Source organism: Mytilus galloprovincialis, chromosome 5 (assembly GCF_965363235.1).
Source record: "Mytilus galloprovincialis chromosome 5, xbMytGall1.hap1.1, whole genome shotgun sequence".
In the NCBI taxonomy this organism is placed as follows: Eukaryota; Metazoa; Mollusca; class Bivalvia; order Mytilida; family Mytilidae; genus Mytilus; species Mytilus galloprovincialis.
The window spans coordinates 50,324,596-50,340,394 of NC_134842.1; the positions used below are offsets into that span (position 1 = coordinate 50,324,596).

General features: G+C 32.9%; 1 protein-coding gene across 1 annotated transcript in view; it reads right to left on the reverse strand.

The window, feature by feature from the left end:
- LOC143074064 (uncharacterized) overlaps positions 1-15,799 on the reverse strand; it is a 367,901-nt gene that overhangs the window by 12,787 nt on the left and 339,315 nt on the right. The window contains exons 10-11 of the mRNA XM_076249613.1: positions 10,458-10,596; positions 4,617-4,670 (exon numbers count right to left, since the gene is read on the reverse strand). Of these exons, the coding sequence (XP_076105728.1) occupies positions 4,617-4,670; positions 10,458-10,596 (193 nt within the window). The remainder of the gene's footprint in view (positions 1-4,616; positions 4,671-10,457; positions 10,597-15,799) is intronic.

Consider the following 15,799-nt stretch of genomic DNA (forward strand, 5'->3'; position numbering starts at 1 on the left):
CATCAGATGGATACAAACACTAATACTACACAAAGTGGACGTGGCCGAGTACTTGCATATCCCAACAACAAAAAGACACTAAGTACTGATCTGAGAGTACTCGCATTTACTGACAGCTATTTCAAAGACACTAACAACTAATTAAAAAAAGCATGCATATAAGACTAAATTATTAATCCGTACACATCCAACATCCAATGGATTTAGTGTAAAGACGTCATAAACTGTCAGAGAAAAACATGACCTTGTGCAATGCAAAGATACAGGTATCGACAGATTGTAGATCCATGAATGTGTATATGTATATATCAATAATACTTAGTTTGCTTTTAATCTACTGATAACAAAATCAATATTAAAACCAATAAAACAATATTCAATGATCAAATTACAGTGTTGAAGAAGTTTATTTATAGGATCGATAAGTTTACCAGGATCGTTTCTTAATTTCCGGGCACGGTAAACAACATTTCTGTAATAATGAGGATGTGCTATCCCGTTTGAAATAAGTTTTCTACAGGTACAACCAAACTTCAAAACCAAATCTTTATATCTATGGAAGAATTAAGTAAAGGTTCTAAGTAATTTGTGGTAACGAAATCCCTGGCTTAATAATTTACCAGTAATACATATAGATAACGTTCGTTAAAATCAAAAACGGCACAACAGACCCGGGCATATTGAACGAGTTGTGAAATATAAACACCGTAAGATGGTGCCAAAGGAACATCATCATCCAAAAAGGGAGAATTAACAGTAGGGAACGAAAAATCGTACCTTTTGTCGTAAATTTTAGTGTGGAGTTTCCCGTGTAAAACCGAAATATCTTAATCTAGGAAAGGACAGTTATTACTGTTTAAATTTGATTTATTTAAAGTAAGTTCCTTTGGGTAAATTTCGGCAGTATATTTAGAAAATTCTTGATTATTTAACGAAAAAATAACATCAAGATAACGGTAAGTGTTGTTGAATTTGTCAATTAAATGCAATTTAGATGGGTCTTTACTGAGTTTGGTCATAAACTGTGATTCATAACAGTACAAAAACAAGTCTGCCTTTAAAGGGGTGCAAATTAATGCACATTGGAATACCTACAACATGTTGATAAACTTTGTTACCGAAACGACCATCTAATTAAATAGGAAAACTTTTGTTTGATAAGATTGTGTGGAAGTGTAGCGAAAGAGTAAAAAAGTCAAAACTGTCAACAGAATCAAAAGAACCACCAAAAGCACGTAGTTTATCTAAAACATCCAAGATTTTTTTACTCTCCAAAAATAGTTAATTCCACTATGTTAATATATATTTTATTACAATAGATTATGATAAGCTCTTAGTAGTCAAGGAACTTGTTAAAAACACTGAAAGATTAGTTGTAGAACACTAGAGGCCGAGATGAAACGATATTTTATTGTTTTTTGTGTAGTTTAAGTAACCAATACAAAGTAGGGTCCTTCAAATGTTCAGAAGAAGACTCAAGCTTTGATGTGGTTATATGTTTGTTTACTATATCACTCTCTGTGGAGCGCACGGACGTGAATGTAGATGAATTAAAAATTTCATTCTTAAGAACGTCCGTGTAGTATTTATGGCAAACCATCACCACATTGTTGGCTGCTTCGTCTGCCGGTACAAACACAAACCGCTTTGAAAGTTCTTGAAGTTTATTACTTATTCTGGAAATAGGCGTATTATGTACTATTTTATTTATTTCTGAATCATTTTCAAAATATGATATTCTATTATCTACAGCAAAGGTTATTTCACATTCATATGATGGTCCTTTTGATTCTGTTGACAGTTGTGACTTTTCAACTCTTTACACTACACTTCCACATAATCTTATCAAACAATAGGATTCCTGTTTAATAAAATGCCCGTTTGGTAAATCTAAATGCAAATATATATTGGTAAATCTGAATGCAAATATATTTTGCTGCAACTCATTTAAAGCCTTCTTCTCTAATGAAATTCAACAACCCTTAGCGTTATCTTGATGGTTGTTTCGTTAAATAATCAAGAATTGTGTAAATAAACTGCAGAAATATACCCAATGGCACTTACTCCAAATAAATCAAATATAAACGGTAATACAGTCCTTGTATGGTGTAAACTTCCCACTAACACCATACACCATTACACCATACACCTTGTACCATTACACCATACACGTTACACCTTTGCACCATACACCTTACACATTACACCATACACCATTCCCCATTCTATCTACACGATCCGAAATTACCCGTAATGCAATTAAATTTCAAATATTAAGATTATTATTATTGTTTACGTTTCCAATTTGAAAAATTAAAATAAAAAGCACTTTGTTTTCAACCAATGAAATGTCGTACACCGTTCATTCACACCATTCCCAATCGCACGTTACACAATCACACCATTCCTCATACACCATTACACTATACACCATACACCTTACATTATTGCACCATATGCCATACACCATTACACCATACACGTTTTTTTTGTTTACACCATCCAAGGGCTGTAACTGCCTTTCCTATATTTAGATATTTCAGTTTTACACAGGCACTATACACTAAAATTGACGACAAAAGGGACGATTTTTCGGTATTTATAGTTTAGTTTCCTTTTGTGGACGGTGTTATGCCTTTGGCACTATCTTACGATGTTTCTATATCACAACTCGTTCGTTATGACCGTGTATGTCGTGACGTTTTGGATTTCAATAAAACGTAATCTATGTATTTTTGGTGAATTATTATTTTGCGGATTTTGTTACCACAAATTACTCAAAACCGTTACTAAATTTTAGATACAAAGCTTTGGTTTGAAAGTGTGGTTGTACATGTAAAAAACTTATTGCAAACGGGAAAGCACATCCTCATTTTACGGAGAAGTAGTTTACCGAGCCCGGAAATTTAAAAACGATGCGGGTAAACTAATCGATTCTTTAACTAAACTTATTCTAAAATGTTATCAATTCAACACTGTAATTATATCTTTGAATATTTGTTTTATTGGTACTAATATTGCTTTTGTTATCAGTAAATAAAATTAAGACTAAATATTATTTTTTATATACATATGCATATTCATGCCTCTACAATGCTTACAATTTTTCGATACCTGTATCTTGGCATTGTACAAGGTCATGTTTTTCTTTGACTGTTCATGACGTCTTTATAAGAAATCCACTGGATGCTGGATGTGTGCTGATTGATATTAAGTCTTAGATGCATGGTTTTTTTAATAACTTGTTATTGGCTTCATGATCTTTTTAATAACTTGTTATTGGCTTTCAACTAGTTATCAGTAACTGTGCGTACTCTTAGATCTGTACTAAGTGTCTTTTTTTTTGTCAGGGATGTATAAGTACCCGTCCACGTCCACTCTGTGTTTTATTTAGATGTATTACTATTTGTATCCATCTGATGAGATAAGCCTTTTTCAACTAGTTTTTATATTTGTGATGTTGTACTGTTACACCACTGTCCCAGGTTAGGGTATGGGTTGGCGCCTTCAAACGAATTTAACCCCGTCACATTTTGAAATGCCTGTCCCAAGTCAGGAGCCTGTAATTCATTGGTTGTCGTTTGTTGCTGTGTAACATATTTGTTTTTCGTTCATTATTTTGTACATAAATTAGGCCGTTAGTTTCCTGGATTGAATGGTTTAACATGTGTCTTTTCGGGGACTTGTATAGCTGACTATGCGGAATGAGATTTGTTCATTTTTGAAGGCCGTACGTTGTTGAAAATTCCTGTGTCATTTGGGTCTCTTGTTGAGAGTTGTCTAATCGGCATTCAAACGACATCTCATTTCTTATATTTACCAGACTAAATATCGTTGGTCTATAAATACGAATACAAAGAGTGATGGGTTTATGTCAATGAAACAGCAACCAATTGACAACAATAAGACAAATATACTAGAGGTAAACATACAGAATACATCGAGAGATAGATGTTCAAATTCCGACCGGACACGGCTGCCTATTTATACATTCGTGCAAACTATCAAACTTCCGGGATCCAGTACGCTCGAATATGCAATTAAGGTATGCTGAATTTTTCAGCACAAGACAGGATAAGGTATGGTTTTGACATGAAATGACTGCCACTGTATTTGAACTTAAATCACGGTAGTCATTAAATATGCTTGAAATTGCTGAATTTAGCATGGAAGGCAAAGGGGCTATGAATTAGTGGATGTAGTCATGTCAGGTTTGAAATTTTTTGTCGGATATTCGTACTTTTTGGGTTTTCACCTACGATGCAGGATAAATTATTTAAGAGGATTATATATTTCTTTTCTTACGATTTGAGACCCAAATTATGCCAATGCTAAATATATACATTAAATATATCGAAAAGGAGTTTCCTAACCTATCAATATTTTTAACTTATGTTGTTCCTTAAATAATATTCTTCTGATTTATAGTATCAAGTTTAAATTCAACAATTTTTAATTTCACCTGACTGCATACTTAAAAGAAATTCCATTTCTGTTTTAATTATATTATTTTCTTCTGATTTAAAGTATCAAGTTTAAATTCAACATTTTTTAATTTCATCTGACTTCATACTTAAAAGAATGTCCATTTCTGTTTTAATTATATTTCTACCAACCGTTATGATTGTAAACTGTAAAATGACCAGGTGTTGATGTGTCAGGTGTAAATCCTAAAAAATAACAGGTAGAAATAAGCCATTAATACAATAACAGTCATATTGTCTTTAGAATGGTGACACATTTGAATGACGTTTATATTATAATATTAAACGCAATGAAACACAAAAATAATAACCAACAGTTTTCAAAATGAAATTCATTTTTTTATGATCTTCGAAAACAAGTTTTTGTTAAGAATTTTCTAAATAAACTGCAGAAACATAAAAGTTTTTGTTAAGAATTTTTTAAATAAAATATACCCAATGGCACCTACTCCAAATAAATCAAATATACACGGTAATAACTGTCCTTTCCTATATTTAGATATTTCAGTTTTACAAAGGCACTATACACTAAAATTTACAACAAAAAGGACGATTTTTCGGTATTGATAGTTTAGTTTCCTTTTGTGGACATGGTTATTCCTTTGGCACCATCTTACGGTGTTTCTATATCACAACTCGTTCGTTATGACCGTGTATGTCGTGACGTTTTGGATTTCAATAAAACGTAATCTATGTATTACTGGTGAATTATTATTTCGCAGATTTTGTTACCACAAATTACTCAAAACCGTTACTCAATTTTAGATACAAAGCTTTGGTTTGAAAGTGTGGTTGTACATGTAGAAAACTTTTTGCAAACGGGAAAGCACATCCTAAATTTTACGGAGATGTTGTTTACCGAGTCCGGAAATTTAAAAACAAACAGGGTAAACTTATCGATCCTTTAACTTAACTTATTCTAAAATGTAATCAATTCAACACTGTAATTATATCATTGAATATTTTTTTATTGGTACTTATATTGCTTTTGTTATCATTAAATAAAATAAAGACTAAATATTATTTTTTATATACATATGCATGTTCATGCCTATACAATGCTTACAATTTGTCGGTACCTGTATCTTGACATTGTACAAGGTCATGTTTTTCTTTGACTGTTCATGACGTCTTTATAAGAAATCCACTAGATGCTGGATGTGTGCTGATTGATATTTAAGTCTTAGATGTATGATTTGTTTAATAACTTGTTATTGGCTTTCAACTAGTTATCAGTAACTGTGAGTACTCTTAGAACTGTACTTATTGTCTTTTTTTTTTTGCATGGATGTATAAGTACCCGTCCACGTCCACTTTGTGTTTTATTTAGAAGTATTACTATTTGTATCCATCTGATGAGATAAGCCTTTTTCAACTAGTTTTTATATTTGTGGTGGTGTACTGTTATACCACTGTCCCAGGTTAGGGTATGGGTTGGCGCCTTCAAACAAGTTTAACCCCGTCACATTTTGAAATGCCTGTTCCAAGTCAGGAGCCTGTATTTCATTGGTTGTCGCTTGTTGCTGTGTAACATATTTGTTTTTCGTTCATTATTTTGTACATAAATTAGGCCGTTATTTTTTCTGGATTGAATGGTTTAACATGTGTCTTTTCGGGGACTTAAATAGCTGACTATGCGGTATGAGATATGTTTATTGTTGAAGGCCGTACGGTGATTTATAATTTCTGTGTCATTTGGGTCTCTTGTTGAGAGTTGTCTCATTGGCATTCAAACGACATCTCCTTTTTTATATTTACCAGACTAAAATATCGTTGTTCTATAAATACAAATACAAACAGTGATGGGTTAACGTCAATGAGACAGCGACCCACTGACAACAATAATACAAATATGCTAGAGGTAACCATACCGAATACATCGAGAGATAGATGTTCCAATTCCAACAGGACACGGTTGCCTATTTATACATTCGTGCAAACTATCAAACTCATGGGAACTAGTACGCTCTCATATGCAATTAAAGGTGTGTTGAATCTTTCAGCACAAGTCAGGATAAGGTATAGGTTTGACATGAAATGACTGCCACTGTATTTGAACTTAAAACACAGTAGCCATTAATGCTTGAAATTGCTGAATTTAGCATGGAAGGCACAGGGCTATGAATTAGTGGTTTATAACTTAAGGATGTAGTCATGTCAAGTTGGAATCTTTTGTTGGATATTCGTACTTTTCGGGTTTTTTCCTACGATGCAGGATGAATTATTTAAGAGGACTATATATTTCTTTTCTTACGATTTGAGACCAAAATTATGCCAATGCTAAATAAAAACATTGAATATTTCGAAAAGGAGTTCCATAACCTATCAATATTTTTAACTTACTTTGTTCCTTAAATAGTGTTTTTCTGATTTATAGTATCAAGTTTAAATTCAACATTTTTTTAATTTCACCTGACTGCATACTTAAAAGAATGTCCATTTCTGTTTTAATTATATTTTTATTTACCGTTATGATTGTAAAGTGTAAAAGACTTGCCAGGTGTTGATGTGTCTGGTGTAAATCCTTAAAAATTAACGGTAGAAATAAGCTATAAATACAATAACAGTCAAATTGTCTTCCAAATAGTGACAGATTTGGTTGACGTTTATATTATAATAACAAACAGTTTTCAAAATTAAATCACTTTTTTTATAATCTTCGAAAACAAGTTTTTGTTAAGGAAGGTGAAATATGAGTGTTACATTGTACATATGACAACTGATAATGCTTTATTCGTCGTCGACATTATTCCGTGCTCATCTACTTATCAAACAATAGGATGATTGGTTCAGTAGTGCTTTTATCAGACTATATCAGGATATGGGTATTTCATCGAATCTTAACAGAAAGTTGTGAAAATATTAAAAAAAAAAAAAACACGGATAAAAATAATGAACAATGTCAAAATGTTCGGGCTATAATTAAATCTAGATCTGTATTTGTGTAACATGTGTAAGTTGATGCAAGCTTACGATCTGTATTGTGTCTTATACTATTAGAGGCAAATAATCTTTAACGACTATACTATATTAATGTGCAAACACGTTTATTATGAGCTATGAAAGTCAAGTAGGACGTGCATTTTTCTGAGTAAGTTTAAAAAAAAATCGCACAAATATACTTAATGTGCGTTAGCTGTCACTATCTTATAGATTAACAACTGTTGGATACATTGATACTTAAAAATCTTCATCGAAGTTGGAGCACGAATGATGTGTTAATTATTTTTTTTTATGTGTCATTTGTATGCATGAGTGACATTCCATTTTACTATATTTCAATTCGAAAAAGTCTGTTGAATCTATCGTGTATTGTCTCCCTTGAACAGATTCATATTTTTATATTTACGTATAGTTATTTGATTTAATTTTAAATAATTTAAAAATTCAATAGATTTTAGTTTTTATTATTGGTTTGTTAAAGACATTTATGCATATTTTATAATTTTATATATTTGTTTTGAAACGTTTCAAAGTGTTATATACCAACATAAATAACACTTTATAATTTTTTAAATATTATTTAGTAACATTAAGTAATAAGCTCACCGACAGTGCAAGAAACAAATTGGTAATCAAGTTCGCTATAAACCCCCCTTACAAAAATATATTTGGTTTAATGAGGCAACTAACTGTGAGAGTGCATTTGCCTTAATCTTTAACAGCAGCATTATTGTAATATAATATATATAATGTCGTCTGTCTTTTTATAATTTAAGGTAAATCATTCAGGTCAACAACACACGTGCTATTTGAGACATGTAGTAATTCTGCTGTAGTTGCATTACTTGTTTCCCTAAATACAAATACTTGACTGTATGATGTGACACCCCTTACACAAACAGACACAATATAAACATACGCACAAACACAAAAACAGAACACCATAACCACCACTTTATTCCAGAAACTTCAAACCTGTGTCTAATGCTATAGTGAGAAGTTATGATTGAAACCTATATAAAGCATTTGACCTTTTATGAAAAAGACTATATATGAAAACCGAATTATATTTTCTCCCTATAATGATAAAATTTTGAGAAAATTAACCAGAGTTATCTTTCATTTATCACAAAGAGGGGCTAGTAAAAAGTTAAATCACAAAAACACCGAACTCCGAGGAAAATTCAAAACGGAAAGTCCCTAAAGAAATGGCAAAATCAAAATCTCAAACACACCAAACGAATGGATAACAATCGTCATATTCCTGACTTTTAATTCGAGCTTAATTAACGTGAACTCAATTTTCCACTAAACATGAATGTTAATTTATTCAATAATGAGAACTTATTTACCCAAATCTACTAATTTTATTTGAAATTATGAATATTGATGACAAAATATGAACATGCTATGTGTTGAGATTTCCAATGCGACAAGTCTCCACAAGAGTTTTGTTTCATTACCGAATGATTCAACTTAAACTTAACTATTCTGTATCGTTTGCACGTTGTGTCCTTGACAACAAGTTGTTCCTTTGCAGGAGTACAAGGGATCAGTCTGCATTATGCGGTGATCGTTATGTTCGACAGTTTAACGGACAGTGATCTTAACTGTTTTCAAACTTTTGAATTATTCAAATACCAAGATTTTCTATCCCAAGAATAAATTACATTAGCTGTATTTACCATTACTTTTTTCAATATCGGATCCTTAATGCTCTTCAACTTCGTATCTTACAATGTATTTGACATTTTTATTTTTTATTAAACCGCTACTGATGACTCTTTAGTAGACAAAAAAAAGTAAAATAACAAGTCCGAGGAAAATTCAAAACCCAAATTTTCTTGCTCAAATGGCAAAATCAAAAGCTCAGACACAGCAAACGAACGGAAAACAACTGTCATATTCCTGACTGGGTACAGGCATTTTCTTATGTAGAAAATGGTGGGTTAAATCTGGTTTTAAAGCTAGCTAAACCTATCACTTGTATGACAGTCGCATACAATTTCATTATAATGACAACGATGTGTGAATAAAACAAACAGACATAATAGGTGAACATGTCACAAATAGGAGTTAAGCAGTCATTATTGTGTTATAATCTTAATCACTCTAAAAACAGACAAATATGTCAACAACAACAAAAAACACAAAGGGGATTATAGACAAGCACATTAGCAAAAATGATAGCCAAGAAGACAAAAATTTAACATAGCGTAATTACACAATGACAGGATGTATAAGCACCGAGCCATGCAAACGGACATTGCCATCAATAGATTAAAACGTAAATAAAATATTCACAAAGACAAGTAAAAGAATACTATAGCATGTTATTAAGATAGTAAACAACGTTAGTACTACGAATCATTACTCCAGATCATCGTGTATCATTTGTGAAGTTGATACAGAATATTTATCAACAAGGTCTTGGTACCTTCCGATGAACTTTCTGCTCAGACTCTGATGACGTTTACAAAGTCTAAGTAACAGCTGTAAGCTTTTAAATACCGCAAATGTATTTCCCATATGCAGGTAAAGTTGGTATATTGCAACTAAGGTTGGGGATGTTGATAATTTAAAATTTAAATCATCTTGTTTGTCATAGATTCTGGTACTGAGATGACCGTGTGTGTCAAATTCGAGGTATAAGTCTAAACATGAAGAAGCCGTGTCCGTTGTTTCTTTAATTTCTAGTTCTGGAGGATATATAAATGGACCCCAATCAGAACAGTTTGGATTGTTAATGGAAAGAACATCATCAATATATCTGAATGTGAAATTAAATGGTCTGAAGGAACTCCGGCTCGCTTCTGGTGTACGACATTTTATTCCTGGTATCTATGGTGAGTTTTTTCCTTCTATTGATATCTAGGCATAGCTCCTTCCGTATTCGACCTATGTTGTCTTGTCACCGTTGTCACTTCCTACGGCTTTGCTGTTAGAAATACATGTTGACGTATGCAATCGATAATAATGCATCTATGATCTAAGACACGGAGATGGTTAAAAATTATAAATAATACTTACGATCCTCGCATAATTGTGCATTGCACGGCATACTATTCCTTGGAGGTGTATTACAGCACTGTGCACAGAGAACCGACGTCCTACGTGACCGACTTATAACGTCTCTTTTCCCTACGGCATTTCCTACCAAATCGCAAACCTTAAATAAAATTAGTTTTTTTTATTACATGTTTGTCCCAACCCACAACCATCAGGATATTTTCTGTTTTCATTTTTTCACTATATGTCTAGTCTTAACATCAACTCATTGATCTCGTTGTAGTATGTTTGTCTCGAGTGTGGTAGGTCATTGTTTCCCTGTCCAGGACAAACACAGCACTTACAAATTTATATGCTATACCTTTACAATCAGCATGTTGTATAAGATTACAAACAAAGAATGGCTGGATCGGAATCACTATAATGTGTCTGAGTAGGTTGACATATGTTTTCAACTGTACTGTTACCTCCGGTTCGATCAGCAGGGTAATATTCATTTCACGTTAACATGTTCTGGTCCTTGAACGCAGGTTATTTTTGCAACTAGACATTAAAAACCAAATAATTATCATCATAACTAAATGTCTTTTGAATTTTTGTCTTATCTTGATAAATATTTTGAATGTATACCCTTTTTTTTTGTTTTAACATTATGGACTTCCACATCACATTGAAATTACTTTGAACAACTCAAAGTACATCCATTTTGGACATAATTTGGTGTTGATAGGAAACCCATGTTAACAGTTGTCAAAAAAGACAAATCCATATTGTCAGTTAGAGGATACAAAAGTTAATATAGACATAAGTTCAAAATTTGTTTGCAATTGACCATGCACATGCTTTGCCGTTCGAATTTCATTTTGCTTTTTTTTACACAATTTCCTGCAATTTTAGTTGTAGAATGGTCATTTTCATAATTGTCATTCCTTCTCCCTCCGAATATCTAATGGTTATCCCCCTACCGAGAGATAATTCTAAAATCTAGTTCCAAATGGTGAAGTTAAAATCATCCCTTCGTAAATTTTACGGACGCCACCACCAGTTGGTTGACCGTTATGGAAAACCCGTTTCACAGATGATATCGGATATGTTTCTTACGTAGTAACTGCAATCTCCTTCCCTTTTCATGTATGTGACCTACCGTATTAAACTATTTACCAGATTTGTAATAACATGAGCAACACGACGGGTTCCACATGTGGAGCAGTATCTGCGTACCCTTCCGGAGCACCTGAGATCCCCCCAGCTTTTGGTGGGATTCGTGTTGCTCAGTCTTTAGTTCTCTATGTTGGTTCTTGTGTACTATTATTTGTCTGTTTGTCTTTTTCATTTTTAGCTATGGCGATGTCAGTTCATTTTCGAATTATGAGTTTGATTTTTCCTCTGGTATCGTTCGCACCACTTTTAAGTCAATGTTTTGCTTACCGCCTTTTCCTGCAGCCTGCAGAGTAAACCACAGCAGAATTTTGCAAAGTGGTTTTGTCAAAGAAGCATTCCTGAAAGAAAAACAAGAAAGTTATTTCAAGCATTTATACGAATTGACAATTGAACTTTCCAGAAATTGTTTAATAAAATATATTTAAGTTTTATATTACCAATAGACATGATAGAGATCTACCGTACAACCGTACAATACAAGTCACAGCAAGAAACGTGTATTATCTTAAAGAATATTAAAATCTTTTGGGTTTCACCAATTGATAATATGACAACTATCGTCTGTTAAGCAAGTGATCCTGATAACATCCCCGCTATAGCACACTGAGGGCTTTAAAATGTATAGTGCATAGAGTGATGGTGTGATAATGTGCGTGTTTATGTGTGTTTTCATTGTGTATTTCGATAAAATTTTTGTTTGCTTTCTTTTGAATCGCTGACATTCATTAAAAAAAATCACCTTTCACTACTAAAGACCAATATAAAACTTCTTGAAGTTTTGACATAATCTAAGACGTTCATAATACATGTAATCTGTTATTTTTGTTTGTTTCTTTGTTTGATTTGTGTTCTTTTATGTACGTATTTTTCGTCTGCTTTGTTTAAAAGGAAAATACAGTTATGTCAAATACTTTGATGCTTAAATACCAGCTAGTGAAAAACAAAACGCGTTCCGGCTTTCATCAAGCTAAAATTTAAAAATATGTCATTTCTTTCAAGTCGAAATCAACTTCCAATTCCTGCCAAACAGTATATTTCAGATATTTGTAATAAAATGAACAAGGAATTCAAATGTTTACCTCAAGTCCATCCCGACATTCTACCTGATGTGTCAAACACTTTGATTTATCGGATTCGCTATGACATGATAAACAAAACAGACCTAAAATATAAAATTATATTATATTTCTTACATAGTGAAATCATTCTTGTGTACAAGAATTTCATGTAGAAATGACGTGTTATTAATAGTTTTAGCATTACAATTACTATTTTTAAATTGACTCGGTATAAAGTAATCAGATATACGTAATTATCTTCGTTTGTTTTTTATACAAAAAACATTTTTTTCAATTTTATTTATTTTAATTGTTTTTTTGTTTTTTTACATCATCCACTTCCTTCTCCTCTTCCTCCTCCTCTTTCTCCTCCCCTACTCTTCCCTTAAAACAAACAGTTACAAATAAGATAAAACTACAAACCAATAAGTCTGAAATGGCCTATATATGTACTCGACTGTACTGATGTTTAGTCCTGGTATCTATGATGAGTTTATTTACAACCACTGGGTCGATGCCACTGCTGGTGGAGATTTATTTCGCCGAGGGTATCACAAGCCCAGTAGTCAGCACTTTTTGTGCCCACATGAATTGTCATTGATATGGTTATATTTATAAATTTACTGTTTACAAATTTTTGACTTTTTTGAATTACTAATTAAGGCTTTTCTACCTCAGGCATAGATCACCTTAGCCGTTTTTGGCAAAACTTTTAGGAGTTTTGGTTCTCAATGCTCTTCAACTTCGTACTTTATTTGGCCTTTTTAACTTTTTTGGATTCGAGCGTCACTGATGAGTCTTTTGTAGACGAAACGCGCGTCTGGCGTATATACTAAATTTAGTCCTGGTATCCATGATGAGTTTATTTACAACCACTTGGTCGATGCCACTGCTGGTGGAGATTTATTTCGCCGAGGGTATCACAAGCCCAGTAGTCCGCACTTTTTGTGCTGACATGAATTGTCATTGATATGGTTATATTTGTAAATTTACTGTTTAGAAATTTTTGACTTTTTTAAATTACTAAGGCTTTTCTACCTCAGGCATAGATTACCTTAGCTGTATTTGGCAAAACTTTTAGGAATTTTGGGTCTCAATGCTCTTCAACTTCGTACTTTGGATTCGAGCGTCACTGATGAGTCTTTTGTAGACGAAACGCGCGTCTGGCGTATATACTAAATTTAGTCCTGGTATCTATGATGAGTTTATTTACTTGAATAGACTGAATACAAATAAGATTACCCTGTAAACTGATAATGTTCTATTCGTCGCCGCCACAATTCCGATTTTATCTACTTGATGTGGTGTGATTGCCAATCAGAAACTCTCCACTAGAGTTTTATTTAAAATAAAATTGAGAATGGAAATGGGGAATGTGCCAAAGAGACAACAACCCGACCATAGAAGGTCACCAACTGGTCTTCAATGTAGCGAGAAATTCCCGCATTGTTTCAATACCAAATTTGACTTATCTTAAGCTTGTCAAGGACAACACGTCCCAACAATGAAGATTCAACATAAAATAATTTATGCTGTGTTTTTGGCACGTTATGTCCGTGACAACTAGTAATTCCCTTGCTGGGGGTACACGGTCTCAATCGCCTTTATGTGGTGTTCGTTCTGCTCAATCTTGTGTTAAGTCAGTTATACGGACAGTTATCTTAACTGTTTACAAAGCTTTGATTTTGTTAATAACTAAGGATTTGTCTATCCCTGGAATAATTTACACTAACTGTACATTGTATTTGTCAAAACCTTTAAAGGATATCGTGTCATCCCTGTTCTTTAACATGTTTAATTAGGTGATTTATTTAGACTTTTGATTGTTTTAATTGGAGCGCCACTAGTTTTAATCCTGGTATCTACGATGAGTTTATTTCCTTCTATTTTCTTCTAGGCATGACTCCGTCCGTTGTAGACCTAGGGTGTATTGTCGTCTTAGTAACATCTTACAGTTTTGCTACTATTCGAAATATATATTGACGTATGCAATTAATATAAATGCATCTTTGATTTTTTTTAATACATGATTTGCTTTTTCATAAGAAAAAAAAATTATAAATAACACTTACGATTGTCGCATAAATGTGCATTGCATGGAATGTTATTCCTTGAAGCTGTATTACAGCATTGTGCACAGAGAACCGACGTCCTTCGTAACCGACCTACAACGTCTCTTTTCCCTACGGCATTTCCTAACAAATCACAAACCTTAAATTAAATAAGTAGTTTAATTACATGCATGTCACAACCATCAGCATGTTTTCTGTTTTAATTATCTCACTTTATGTCTAGAATCGGGATTAACTCATTTATCTCGTTGTATCGTGTTTGTCCCGAGTGTGGTAGGTCATTGTTTCCTTTTCCCGAGCAAAGCAAAGACTTACAAATTTGTGTTCTATATTTTTACACTCAGCATGTTGCATTAAAGTTCAAGCAAAGAATGTCTAGATTGGAATCACGATAATGTGTCTGAGAAGCTAACACATGTCTATCACTGTCCTGTTATCTCCACTTCGATCAGCAGGGTAATACTCATTTCACATTAACATGTTCTGGTTCTTGAACGCATGCTTTTCTGTATATAGACATTAAACACCAAATTATCATCATTGTTTACACCCGGTATATCGAAATTAACATATAATCAATGGTTCGAAACTAAATGTCTTTAAGTCTGACTGATTTATGTGTTTAATCTTGATAAATATTTTTATTTTATATCCTTTTTGTTTTAACATTATTGACTGCCAAAACCTGGATTTTACTTTGAACAACATATAGTACATCCATCTTGGACATAATTTGGTTTCGATTGGGAACCCATGTTACATGTCAAAAAAGAGAAATCCACATTCTTAGTTAAAGTATACAAAAGTTAATATAGACATAATATCAAAATTGCTTGCCATTGACCATGGACATGCTTAATTTTGCCGGTTGAATTTCATTTTGCCTTTTGTACACACATTCCTGCAATTTGTGTTGCAGAATGATTATTTTCATAATTGTTCCGCCTTCACCCTCCGAATATCAAATGGTTTTATTCCCTACTGAAAAATAATTAAAAAATCTATGTAAAGTCAATGTTTTGCTTACCGCTTTTGCCCTGCAGCCTGCAGAGTAAACTACCGCCGAATTTTG